Source organism: Vanessa atalanta, chromosome Z, assembly GCF_905147765.1.
Source record: "Vanessa atalanta chromosome Z, ilVanAtal1.2, whole genome shotgun sequence".
Classification (NCBI taxonomy): domain Eukaryota; kingdom Metazoa; phylum Arthropoda; class Insecta; order Lepidoptera; family Nymphalidae; genus Vanessa; species Vanessa atalanta.
Genome location: NC_061902.1, coordinates 3,190,034 through 3,204,585, shown reverse-complemented (window position 1 = coordinate 3,204,585; position 14,552 = coordinate 3,190,034). Strand labels below are relative to the sequence as shown.

Genomic DNA, 14,552 nt, shown 5'->3' with positions numbered 1-14,552 from the left:
TCAAGTCACATCAATAGATTATAATCTACCAAAAACTTGCGACAAATTGTAAGCACTACACACACGCACACATGTGACATTATTTTTTTATAATCGGCGTTAAACGAAAATAAACTTAGATGCACAACACAAACCGTTACTTTCCATAATTTTATTTCCATATAATAATTTAGAATATACTTAATAATATTTGTTTGTTTTTTGATGAGGATTATTAGTGGTTGGATGAAATATAAACAAAAATATGCTTATACACGCATGAACTTAGATGCCAAAGCGAGCCAGCTATTCAAGCGATGCAGTTCCTGGACGTCATCAGTATGAAAGACGATGCTCAAAAGATTCACTTCTACAAAGGCCCCCTGATTGAGGCTCTGCCGTTCATACCGAAGGTAACCACTAGCTTCTACTACACAGCGTAACGCAACGCGAATTTAAATTTTTAAGAATCATATCTTCAATGGGTAGTCCCAGAATTTGAACTCCAGCGCAATTTTTAAAATTAAAGAAGCTGTACTCTTTATTATATATGTATATGATGAATCTTTATTTGTGTCTTATATACGTAAAAATATTTCTATTTATTTAATACAACGGTGGCGAAATGTTTATCTATTCTATTTAAGTTTTTAATCACATAAAACTTTGTTTTTCCTAGTTTTACTGTTTATGAAGCAATTTATGTGATTTTGACAACGTTTTCTCGGAATAATATTTTGAATGATTCACGTTACGAACTTAAAGTCGACAAACGTAATTAATTATAAATTATAAATTCAATACTTGTATATAAAGTTGCCATCTTTTTGTAAATTATATTTAAACTGATTTTGTAATACAATAATTGATAACTTTAAAAAATATATTTTTCATTAATTTATTAAAATAAAATCCTATTAAAGTCAAGAATAATATATTTGGTTGATAACAAAATATTGGAAATGTTTATGATATAATAAGCCTGGTTTCTTTTCAGTTGCGAATGTTCGCGATTTTTTTACCAACAGCAGATTGAAGCCAACTTTACCAACATCAATGAGTTCAATGAGTCGCCATATGATTTAATAAAATTATTTGTTTGCTAAAACTATATTTTTTCTCACTAGCAACAATATCTTTAAATATTGATTATCTTAACTGTGCCTTTGTGTATAAAGCCAGAAAAACAAAATTTATTTTATTCAAATAGTCTTATAAGTACTTACGGTCCGTAATATAACAATATTAAATTGAAATGAAACTCTCGTGATCATCGTTTAGAAACGTAAATTATTTCGAGAAAAATCACCAATAAACTCTGTAGTTTTCCTTTCTCTCGAGTAAATTTCATTAACAAATATATACGATTGAATTTACATGTTTAATATAAATAAATTCTTACTTTTATGATCTTTTGTATTCTTGTGTAGCGTTCTGAAACAGGTAACATTTATTGATCATAGTATTTAATTTTCTAATAATGATTGAAATATCTGTGAATTTCACATACAATTTATGTTTTCATAACGTGAAACTAAAAGCAAGTTATCGCAGTTTAAAGTTTGAACTTTTATTAAGTTCTTTGCAAACTCTAGACGAAGTCGATTTCAAAATTTTCGTTCAATTTCAGAACATTTACGACGGTACGATTACAGCGTACAAAATCTTACGATACACAAAAATGTATATATCTTTATATATTTACTTGTTTCTTTTTACGATTAGATAAATTTACTAGTAAATAAAGTAACTACTGAGATTTACATTTAATTTAATTTTGTTAATTAAGTATTGAAAAGTATTTCTAAGTAAAATTTATTCTTATTGTATATTTCGACAATAATCTATTTAACGTTATTATGTCTTCAAGTAACATTCTTAGTGCTATATTTACAATATCAATATTTATTATTATTACAATAATTATTTGCTGCGTCAAACACCAGATTATCGGCACGTTTATTACGGTTATAGTATAGCAACTGTTGCTATCAAAAATTTGTTGCGGATCGATATTAACACAAATAAAAAAAAAACAGTATATTAATGATAAACCCGTATGTTAATTATACCTCCTTGTTCGTTTGTGTAAAAAGTTCATCGGCTATAAAGTAGTTTAAGCGATTATTGATATTTTAGTGCAGGCGTTTTTTATTACTGCAATATTAATTATGATAACTTTTGCATTGCCTTAACATAAAAATGTGGACTATTTTTAAATATTCATGTACTTTACTTGGCGCTGAGCGATGGAGTTAAATGCATTTATTGTTGTGTACGAAACGAGCAACAGGTTTCTAACGAAGCGTCTCTAACGGTGCGACCAGTGTTATGAATTATTAATTGCCTTTCAGAAGTTACGTTGGCAGCTTGTTTGGCCAGCTATGGAGGGCGAGGTCAAGTCTCCAGAGATTTTGGGCTCCGTTCTCGGTCCCATTATGTGGATGACGAATGAATGTTCTCTGGAGGAGTTTGAGAGCTTTATCCTACCAGTTCTGAAGTAAGCCTCGAGTCCTGAAATCAGGGCCCATATATTATTTCCTTATGCCTTATATGTTTTACCCAATACCTTGTACAATTTATTTGGATATACTAATACAATATATACATTGTACTATATTTGAATTCAGAAGCGTGGATTTCATGGACCTGATGGAATCATCGAACACTGAGCCCTGTGAAACATTGCTAGAGAACTTGCACTATTTGATAAGTAAGTCTTCGCAGGAGGAAACTAACAACAAAATCATGCCACTGCTTTACGCTGCTATGGACAACGAAAACAGGCACATACAGGTCCGATTCTGCTTTACTAATAAATTAACTTTTGAATGAACAAACACAACTACAATGTTAACTTTTTTACAGACTGCGGCTTTAATTGCCGTACAGAATATAACAGGTTTTATCACTGATAGAGAATTACACAACATAATTCTAACCAAAGTGAAGACTCTGCTCGAACTGAACCAGAATGATGTCAAAGTTATAAACCTAGTACTCGGTTTCTTTGAGATGGTTCTTCTTCGACTACAAAGAAACCATGTATCGGAAGTCGTTATACCGACGCTTCTCGTCATGAGGCTGAATGATGCTGATGTCATTACTCGTGTCGTTAGTAAGTAGTCTTTGGAATAATGCAATGATAATCCCAAAAAACTTTACAACTATAACAATAGGTAATATCAATTGATTTGACTTGTTTGATCGAATTGCCACTAATCGGTATCATAATGATTATTGGCCGAATTGTTTTAGCGTGATGTGCTAATCACTACAATCGTGCCTCGAATTAATCGCGGTTCACACAAACCGTTTAGTTCATTTTTACATTCTCATTATCATTCAGTAATAATATTCATCAATGAATTGTTGTAAAGTTTTTTTTTTGTTATTTTCGTTATATTAAGGTTATATTTTATCAACTCTATCATAAGCGCTTAGGTGTTAATAAGGTTTAAATTTTAAGTAAATTTAAGTAAAATTTTGTGCAGCGGCGAATTTTGCATTGCGATAATTATTGCTGTGCAATGTTTCGGTATGTTTATTGTTATTTAAAAGTAATAAGTTGAGACTCTCGTTACAGAACTTTATAAATCCATGATATTGGAAACAAGGTTCGATGTAAACACCAACGTTATGGCCACCAAGATGATACCTTCCTTGGCGCCTCAAACTGTCAACCCAACACTTGATTTGGAACAATTTGGCTTTTTGATGGAGGTACGTTACTATTTAAATCTTTTTGATTCGAACTATTTATTCTCGATATCTTCGACCATATGAGCACCTTGTATCACGAAGATGATTCTCTTTTTATTTCAATAAAATATTAGAATACTGTTATAAAGGTAGTCGGCTTTTTACTTGTTCTATCATTTCGTTTCTCTAGGCGGCGATATCTCATTAGAGCAGCACGCTGCGCAAGATATAAAAATAGTCTTTTCAAAAGACCATATGTAATATTTAAAAAAAATACAAGATTTATTACTAAGGGATAAAATTAAATTACTATTTTAATTAAAAGTGTTAAATCAATTTTGTTAAAATTAATATATTCGAATATTTTGAATAACTAACAAGTTGCTTTTGGAGTATCGTAAACCAATTTAAAGCAAATCTATTTAAAAAATTCAAACAGAAGTAATTTTTTCCATTAATTATGATCGAATGAAAATGAGCAATGTTTCTTTACTCTTTCTAATTGTTTTGTAAATTGCATGATATATTTTGGTCGAGTAAGCAGATTTATTATAATAATTTCAAAATCGATGTGAAATTAATAAGATTATATGCGTAAATATCGTAAACAACTTCTGAATTAACGATTTAAAGCTCAAGCTGTGAAGAATCTATTCTGTCACATAATTTCTACGCCTCACCATTATATTTATGAAAATGCAATCAGTATATCGTTGTTGGGAAGAAGACCGATAATAGTCTATTAGCATAAATTCAATTTTGTGCTCTATATACCGGAGACTACGGTGAATCAGTCGCCTAGTTCCTCTATACTCTTAATAATACTTTGTTTAAAAAGAAACTTATTATAAATATAAAATATTAAATAATATATACAAAGAAACTTAGTAAATATTAGCTTTTATAAAACTATTGTAATTATCGTTTATTGCAATAATTAAACGCTCCTGCATACTTCAACATGGTATCTCCTTACGCGCCATTTTTAGTAAAATTCAACATTGTCATGATAATAGTGATGATGATAAAAAAATCAATTTATTAATAATAAACATAAAAATGTCGCTTACAGATTATCTATGATATGCTTGAGAACATTGACAAGCAACAACGTAGCCAGTTGAAGGATACAAGTATTCCTGTGCCCACACCTGAACGTCGTATCTTCCGCCAACAAACGAGCACAGATATTATTAACCCTCCACCGTTTAGCATTCCCAACTTACGGGTGGAGAGACGGAAGACATCCAGCGCCGAGGAAATGGCTCGTAAAAACTTAGCCGCCGGTCCTTCGACCTCCAAGGCCACCAGTAGCGCCGCGGGTAGTGGTGTCGGTAGTGCACTCGGTAGTGTCGCCGGTAGTGTCGCAGGCAGTTTTAAGAGTAAGTGTCTATGTGCATATAGATAATAATCGTTATAAAGACATATTTTGACAAATCGCCAACATAATTTATATTATATTTATATATCTATATTTATAAAAAAAATATTCATAACTAATGTAATAATGGTAATTTTAAAGGTACGGGCATCGGCCAATGGTTCTTCGGTTCGAACAACTCTACAACCAACGACGGCAACTTCCTACGTGTTGCAAGCGTCTTTCCTAATCGGCGCTTATCAGATAACACTTTGATGACACCCAAGATTCGCATTGCTCCATCTTGTGCTTCATCTCCAGGAGGAACTCCAGGCGGCACCTCTGGATTACCAACTCGGCGCCATTCGAGCATTGGACCGCAAGAGCGTCGAGGATCTGCTGTAAACTTATCACCACCCACTGTAAGTCGCACGAATGCCACAAACGTTATACATAATTGACTCCTTACATTTTCCACATCTTGTATTTAAATGACACGTCATTCAATGGGCAAAAGGAGTTATTAGGACAAAGCAGAGGGCTCAGCGCTAACAGCGTCATCAATGCTAATGGTCAAGTGACGCTATTGTTTTGGCAGGTCCGTCAGTACAGAGGACGTGGCGGCTCAGGCTCGAGCCTATCCGTGCCGTCCACCTCACATCACGTTGTAAGTGATGTTAATCACCCACACCTGCCTCGCAACGGTTTCCCGAATCCTCTATTAAATGTCGACTTGGAACGGCTTAAATTGATGTGGACTGTCCTCTTCTGCGATCGCGTCTTCTCCCCATATGGACTGGGAGAGATTGTGTCATTGCTCATCATCACCATCACACACGTCCATATGCACGAACCTGGTTGGCGTATTTATCACACGTTGCGAACTCTTTCTGTCCAATCATTATATCTCTCATCGCATCATATCGCTAGTACTTCAATTCCTGCGAGAAAATTGAGATCGTAACATCAAGAAATACTAAAGTGATGCATGCTCGTTATATTCTTTTGCAAACGAACTGCGATGCATGACGCCAATCACGTCACTGTTTCAACCCGAATCGCTGGAGAGTAGCTTCTCCCGCGCCTAATAATGCTATCGTGCTGCTTAACCTTCGAAAATCTGCAAGGACCCTCGTCGAATCTGTGTTTTAATGATAATAATTGGCAACATAATTGGCTATATAAATGTAAAAAGAATCAGATTAATTTGAAGAAAAAAAAAGAAATATTTTCAAAATTCAAAATTTTGTATTCTATACTGACATTAAGTTAAAATTATTATGAATGTAATTCAAAATCCTTAACGGATCTCAGCACAAAACACGCGGTCGACTGGAGCTCTCGGCTCATCAAGCGCTTAAATATCGTTTTATGTTTCTTTGGGTGTGAAATGATTCAAGGCAATAGTCATCTTTCCATTAAAATCGTGGCTGAGAGCCGAATGATTACCGCTGTCTCATTTACTGTTGCTATTTGTTCTTCTACGCAGCTTGCACGGAGCATGATCGTGAGTATGATGTTCTCTTACATGTTTGTCGTTCAGTCGCGACTTCTATATTATCTTCAAATTGGTATGTTATTTTTCGTCACCTAGATGTTGCCCAAACGTAACATTTCCGTGATATTTGATACAATTCAAGTGTACAAGATGGCAACATCTCCGTGCACACAACTGTGTAGTGTAGTTTACTAAATCATTTATATGACGCACAAAAATGTACTCGAAATGTTTCATACACTAACATATATGTATCTACAGTTTAAAGCATGTTTGGAAGTTTATTTTAATAATAAGTTTTAGGTACAAACAGAGTCTGTAAACAGTAAGTTACATTTCTACACTAAGCCAACCTTCTGTTATATAACACGATACCTCCATTTTTTTAATATATTTTTTTCAAAATAATGTGACGTGTACGTAATATATTATATAATAAATTATGCAATCAATATATCTTACGGAGTCTTGCATGAATTTTAATACATCACAATTGTCAAAACCAATGCAGTGGAAATTTATTATTTCAAGAATTGGTCGTTTTAAAAATATTGTTCATTTGCATGAATTAAAACTGAATAATAAATCTACTTATCAATTTTGCATAATAGCAAATACAATTTCGAAAATAACAACAACGATACTCCTTTGTGACGGACAAATGCTACAATTTGCCTATAATGTAGGGTGGTTCGATGCCGAATACGTCATCAAGCGTTCCGTTCTTGCTGACATCATCAATGCAGTCGGTCAGGTCAAGGCGACCTTCCGCCTGCCTCAGCGGCTCGCAGGGCTCCGGGATTCTTCATCAGCTTAGCAGTGGCATGGTAAGGCATCTTCCGGTTGGCTCTCACGGCAATGTACCGCAGGTGCAACAGCCATGGGGTACGTTACAGGGCGCAACGTCCGCAGGCTACAGCGCTTTACGGCACACGGCTTTGGCAGTCAGGAAATGCCCTTCTCTAAATATCACACTAACCCGTTAAACGGTTGCTGTGTTACTCACTCGTAAAAACAAAACCCCTCCTTACCTTTTATCCTTATTTGTTATACGAGTGGGATGATTTTGGCGCTGCTCTGAATTAATCGATACATCGCTCACAGCGTTCCAAAGCACTTTAAGAACCTTTTAGCACCTTACCCTCCCGTAATGACCACCTAGCGCCCTTACCTTTGTGTATGTGTCTTACGAGCAGGAGGTGGGGTCCAAGAATCTGCTTCGAGTACCTCGTTGCCGTATTCTTAGTAGGTACTTAATACGCTTTACGAACGTTTGGTACCTCATCCGCCTGTAAAGGATACCTTGTTCTTGTTTAGTAAAAGTTTCTGTTTCGTGTCCTGTAAAACAAGATATGCGGTGTTTAAAGCACTTCCCGGTTTATTTAGTACCTCACCTGTTCGTGTCAATCACCCGTTTGAAATACCTTACTAGTGGGAAGGTATTGGGCGTTGAATCGATCAATTCGGTGCAGCACCTACAGCGCTTCCTTGACCATTCTGCCGCTCTGGCGATCCCCGTCCGATCCCTCCAAGTTTAGTAGTTCCATTATCAGTGTTGTTCAAGTATTGACTTTATATTTATTTGCTTTCAAATTTCCGATAATGATCTTAAAGGAGTATTTAATTTTCTTAATAAAGACTGATTCGCTTATTTATCTTAAGCTCAATTTTATTAAATGATTTCATTGTATTTCAAAAGTATGTTGCGATAGGTTGATGCGGAAAGTAAGCTTTAATTGGTATAATGTGGACATATCACTTCTCCATTGAGCAAAAAAATGTGAATTAAAAATGTCCAATTATATTAAAAAATTAGAAATTTTAAAAATTGAAAATTAAATGAAATTATGTATTAAAAATGTAACCAACATTGCGTAGGGCATAATGTTGTTAGTGCTGCTGTGATATGCTATTGTTATATTTATTAGAATTATATTTGAATTTCTTCTTTTGTTTGTTGATGTTATCAAGGTTTAAATATAAAATGACTCAACATTATTTGTTTTACCAGTTTGGTAAAGGAAGGATATCTAAATAAAATGTGCCAACACAATTTATAAGAGATACTAGTCACGGTGATTGTGCCTAAACGAAAAAAAAATGCATTAAAAATGTAAATGAAAAGTTAGTCTAATTTAAATAATTACTTTTGAAATTATTAAAATAATTCTATATTTTTAATGTCATTATCAAATCATGAACGAATGCGGAATCTATTTATTGTCAAGCAAAATTAAAAACAACATTTAATTTAGACTAATATATACAATGGTTGTAACTAAATTGATTATAATTATCAAACTGGTTTATTATTACTTAATTTATGGAACAAATTGTCTACCGAAAGGTCATATTTAATAATTTTGCGAGGCTGAATACGAGTAGGTAAGTCTCAAATTATGTAAACTAACTGAGAATCTTAATGAGTGCACAATCACCACATAGACTATTTTCTCGATAAAATATTATGAAATACCCATAACTGCGTAATTTATAAATTTACACGCAAATTTGTAACAAAAACAATTATATTTAGTCTTAAATATTTTTGCATAAAATGGCATGTTTAAGGTTCCTTCAAGATTATATAATGTATAAGAGTGTTTTGCAAAATTTCTAATTCATAGTTTAAGTAATTAAATTTGTCTTAAAATTGTCACTTTGTAGGTACTAAATTATATCCAAACACTGAAATCGGTTTTTTTTTTTTGACAATAAATTTCTTCATACTCATCCTGTGCTGTCGTTTAATTATAATTTGCTTTTGGCTTAATGAGTGCGATGTGTAGTATTGAGGTATTTAGGACGATGTAACAAATCTTTTGGGACATTGCTTAGAGTAGACAGTGTTGATCCTCGGAGCTGGCGGGCGGGGGCCGCGCGACTGCTAACGTCCGATATAACCTTCGCTTTATTAGCGTTACATGACACGTGTTCTTGTTCAAAATTAAATACATACAACATAATATTAAAATAAGTTCATAAATATTTAAAGGAAATCATTTAAACATTAGGTACGTTTATATTCGAAAGTTCAGATCCTTAAAATTCACTAAGTTTCGATAATTTATGTGTAACGACAATTCTATTTGATTATCTCTCGCTGCGTTCCATAAAACTTACGTACAAGAACTCGAGTCTTGAAACATTGATAAAGTCGACGTCCGTTCGCAGGCGCGTAGGTTTTAATCAGTCTTTATTGTGGTTGCTTGCAGCACCAGCTGTTTTCCGGGCATACGTAAAGAGAATTTGATTACGGTTAACGTTTACGGGAGCGGGTTGAGGTGCGGCGTGCGGCTCTACGTCCGCGCTTCGCTCCATCGCGCATCGCTCCCTGCACTCATACATTACTTTCCATCTCACGGAATCAACATTCGCAACTCACTCACCATTTTACACGCTTGAGAGGAAAATTCAATTATTCGATAATTATTTTTAAAAAAAATGCATGAATACATTCCAATCTTCAGTTTTTCAATTATATACAATTGTTTTGCTCATTTGCACCCTCTGACACGGTGGTGTCGCTTAATGCATTATTTCACACCATGATCGCGTACCTACAAGCTCTAAACAGATAATATTTAAAAGGCATTCTTGTAATTCTATTGAATAAAAATCTTGAGGGAATCACAATAACATAACTTATAGATATATATTTATAATTCCCAAATAAAAATAAAATTAAAAATATATTTTAAATATCGAGATCTATCGACGAGAAATTAAACCCGTAATTTAAGAACAATTTAACTATAGAAACAGATACAAAAGTATTCTTATAAAGAAAATAAATCATATCGCCATAAAAATCTATTTCTCTGAAAGTATTTTTATAATGTGTATAAACTTAATATAATGAATTATAAAAAAATGACACATTCTTTCCGTTCAAACAAAAACGTCAACTGGAGAGAAAATGCCATTAAATTGCTCGTATCACTGTGATCGATCATATTGGGTACATATCTCACTCGACAAAATTCTATTATTTTTTACATATCAGACTCGCAAACTGAAACATCTCTTAATTTATTTAATAAATTTATATCCAATCGCAAGAGTGAAGAGAGGAAATGAAAACGTTTACTGCCTCAAGTAATTAAATTATTTTAAATGTAAATCGTTATGATATTTATAATTTTTATTGTTTTGTAATACTAGAATCGAACGTCTCGGTATTATAGGTGAAAAAAATCATAATTTCGCATCGAATTGACTCGAGGGGAGCTGGATTTAAAATAATAACACAATTTTATATTTTATTAACTGAAAAAATATGCCACAAGTTTCCTCATATTAGAGATTATTGTAAAATGAAATACAAGTTCAATTATTCTTTATATCTGCATAATTTATGTTGACTGCAAACGGTTATTCAATTTAAATATTCGAAAATAATTAGGGTTCTCCACTTGTTGCCCAAGGGCCACCAGACTAAATCCAACGCCGGTTTTATTATATCCTACCGCATGGGTTAATATAACAAAACATTTTTGTCATAAAGGCAATTAAAATAGCAGGTAACTACTTTTATTTCAATTATGAATCACTGTGACAAAAATTGCAAGGATTTAACGAATAAATCATATAATAAAAATACTCCATGGCTCCCTAAACATCAAAAGAGTGGAAATAAGATTTATTTTTCCTTCGACTGCATATGTTTGCACATTCTAGTTCCTAAGAATTCATTTAAAGAATATCTGTTTCAAATAATAATCATTACGGCTACACGGTTAAATTATATCAGAAATCCTAGAATTGTACAATTTATTATTACAATTGTGCCCACTTTTGTTCGTTTTTAGTTTCTTTGAGGCTCTTTGGAAACATGAGTGGTTAATTGTATGGTGGTATAGTATTATAGGTATATATAAGAATGTCGAGAAAGTGAGAAATAGAGATAAATATGTATAGCTCGGTATGTAAGACTATCGTATAAATAATTATATTATATTGATATTGTGAACCTTTCAAAAGAAACTTATGCCTTCATTGTTACTAATCTGATAATATATAATCTATAAAAGAAATATAAAGAAATTATAATAAAATATAATATGTTATATTTGAAATATAAATTATAATTATTTATATTTATCGAGAGGAGGAAGTAGCTAGGTCTCGTTTCGAGTATCTACCTACGTACTAAGTAAAGTGATGTAGTTAAGGATTTTGAAGGATATAATTCTTGCGATTTTGCAATAAGCTATATTATGTGTATAATATTTCCGAATTTTGATATGAGTTATCGGAAAGTATTTTTGTTAGAAAGAACGTAGTGCCTATGATATGAAATGATGTCGAAAGTATTTCGAAAGGCTACATACGGTAAATAATGATGGGTAACATTTAATTTAAACTGTTATTTTTATTATCTTCAGAGGGTTGTGGTGTTTGCTCACTGTTAGGTATACATAACAAACTTATGTAATCGTGCCCTTTATGAACGTTCTCTCTTTAAAATATATTCTATTAACTATGAATAGTTACTAGTCTTTATGAAAGTGCTCTTTCTATAAGAAATCTTGACTGCTGTGTTTAGGCGAATATAAAATACGACAATACTTATGTATCCTTTCGCCTGCTCGCACAAAGCGACGGAGGTTTCTTGTTAAATCTTATAATAATAAAATGAACGAGATTGAGCTTATCCGAAGGAAGTAAACGTACTGACTATCCATATACTTCAATTTTTTTTTAAGAGAATATCTTTTTCTTTTATTTTATACACTTTATTATATTTGTAGCTATTTTATACTAAAACTCTACCTAAAGCTTTAACTTTCACTTGCGATGGACAATACCTATACCCTTAGACTAACTCCGATGGTCTATAGATGACATTTCACATTGTCACCCTTTTAAAATTACTATGATATTTTAAGTATCGGGGATCTATTACACCATTTTCAATGTAATCGTACGGCTAACGTACTGGGACACCAGACAACAATTCGGCAACATAATATGAACAGTGGTGTAACCGGTCCAGCGGACTATGTTCCATACAATGCATACTTATTCAACGTTAATCAATATATGTTTTAATTATTCTGCATGTTAATGTTATTGTGAAGTATATTAATCCACTTATTACATAGACGTTACAATTTATCTTATCAATATCGGTAGATTCAGAATAAATATGTTATAATTAGGTATTGTACGATGGGTCACACGAGGACGTTGGAAGATTAAAGATATTTATTGATAATAATAACGCACGCGTGCTACCTATCGTACAAATGTTCCTTCTTAAATAAAAAAGTATAACTTCAAGTAATCACTCTTCAAGTAGATTTGATGTTATTATAAGTATTGATCACAGACAGGTCCTAGCACCACAATATATGAAAAAAAAAATGTTTATCAAATATTATATTCCTATAAATGATATTATAATCGAAAATATTATTGAATGTTTTAACTTAATAGATATATTTGGTTGTCACTTGTCATTCTATTCTATGTATACGTAAAAGTAGAGAAAAATTAAAAAACTATAAAATGTAAATGTGTTTTATTTCCTTATCAATACCCACTTACTCAAACTTTAACTCGAATTTTGATATTAATTAATGAAACTACTGCGATTTATGTAAAAATAGGTCGATGATGTGTACAGTTTAGAGGTTTGGCTTCGTAGTCTCATCCAGACCAACTACATTCGTTTCGAATAAAAAAATAACCTTTAAACGTAGGTGTTTCTAGTTCTAGTTAATATATTAAAAGCTCATATTAAAAATATAAAACTGGCAAGTGCCATTCGGTCTTGCGAACTCGACTTCAGGGTTCCGTACCACCAGACAATTTTAATTTACTTCTAATAAATATTGTGTCACTTTGATAATGTGCACATATTAGTAGTTCGAATAATATTACATAAGCAATTAATTACAATCGAGCTGATCTTATGTATTATAGAAAGTTGGAAGGTAGAACTTTTAAATTGTTTCTAGATAACTCCTTAAGTTTGGACTTTAGTAGTATTATATATTATAACCAGTACAAGATTGCTTGATCTTTTTGACAGATGTAAATATTTTCTGACCGACATAACTTTGCAATGACGAACATATTATTTCCTTAATTTAATGATTTTAAAAATTTATAAATTGTAAAAATATTTTAATAAATAAATATAATACAAAAGTTCCTAAAGATTCAAGCGTTATCCGAAAAATTTAAGACTTTTTCTATTATATATTATTGGTTCAAAGTAAAATTTAAATAAAAACACTGCAAATAATAGACGTATGTACAATGTTACATTATTGTTATTATTATTGTTACGAACGGGAGTTCTTTTGGTTGGGGTCTCTTTGTCTGGTATAAGGGTCTCTTGAGCTCTTTAGAAAAATAAGTTAAAAAAAATTGAATTCTAATTTGAATTACGCATTCCATCGTATATATCGTTACAGATATTATATTTTCTGTTTCTCATCACTAGCCCGTCTGTCAAAAAGATCAAGCTAACTTGAACCGGGTATATACTGACAAAATGATTTTTTTCTTTTAATACTGTAAATCAGAATTGAAGTTCAACTTGACTACAGAAAAAATAAATCTGTACTATTGGTTTTTATTAAGAAATCAGTTCGAGCTGGTTCAATACGTCATAGAGCGCATTGATCTTAATAATTGCTTAATTTTAGTTTGTAATTTAACATCTCGTGCTTGAAAATAGAGAGTAAGTCTAAGTTGAAATACTGCCAAGCATCTGTTAAGCATCCTACTTCCTGTATAGAAGCGTGCTGGGATAAAGTCAAAACCATTGTCTAACAGTGGTATATTTACAGTAACAAAATTATCAATCGTATGTATCTGTATTGTGGTAAATAGTAAAGGGTATCTGGTTAAAGTAAACAAAAGTCACATTAACTATTTTTATTATTAATATGCTATTATAATTTGAAACAAATAAAATCGAAGCCAGACAACATAAAATCCATGAGAAGTAACGCTGGTAATTTTATTGTATACAATGATCATGAAATTATTAAAATT

The 14,552-nt window shown here is 32.2% G+C and overlaps 1 protein-coding gene across 1 annotated transcript in view; it reads left to right on the top strand.

The window, feature by feature from the left end:
* LOC125075979 (SCY1-like protein 2) overlaps positions 1-7,692 on the top strand; it is a 124,121-nt gene extending 116,429 nt beyond the window's left edge. Inside the window, exons 8-16 of the mRNA XM_047687887.1 lie at positions 269-392; positions 2,334-2,479; positions 2,610-2,775; positions 2,848-3,097; positions 3,566-3,702; positions 4,754-5,006; positions 5,204-5,463; positions 5,640-5,708; positions 7,226-7,692. Coding sequence (XP_047543843.1) covers positions 269-392; positions 2,334-2,479; positions 2,610-2,775; positions 2,848-3,097; positions 3,566-3,702; positions 4,754-5,006; positions 5,204-5,463; positions 5,640-5,708; positions 7,226-7,525 — 1,705 coding nt within the window. The 3' untranslated portion in view covers positions 7,526-7,692. The remainder of the gene's footprint in view (positions 1-268; positions 393-2,333; positions 2,480-2,609; positions 2,776-2,847; positions 3,098-3,565; positions 3,703-4,753; positions 5,007-5,203; positions 5,464-5,639; positions 5,709-7,225) is intronic.
* The last annotated feature ends 6,860 nt before the right edge of the window (positions 7,693-14,552 follow it).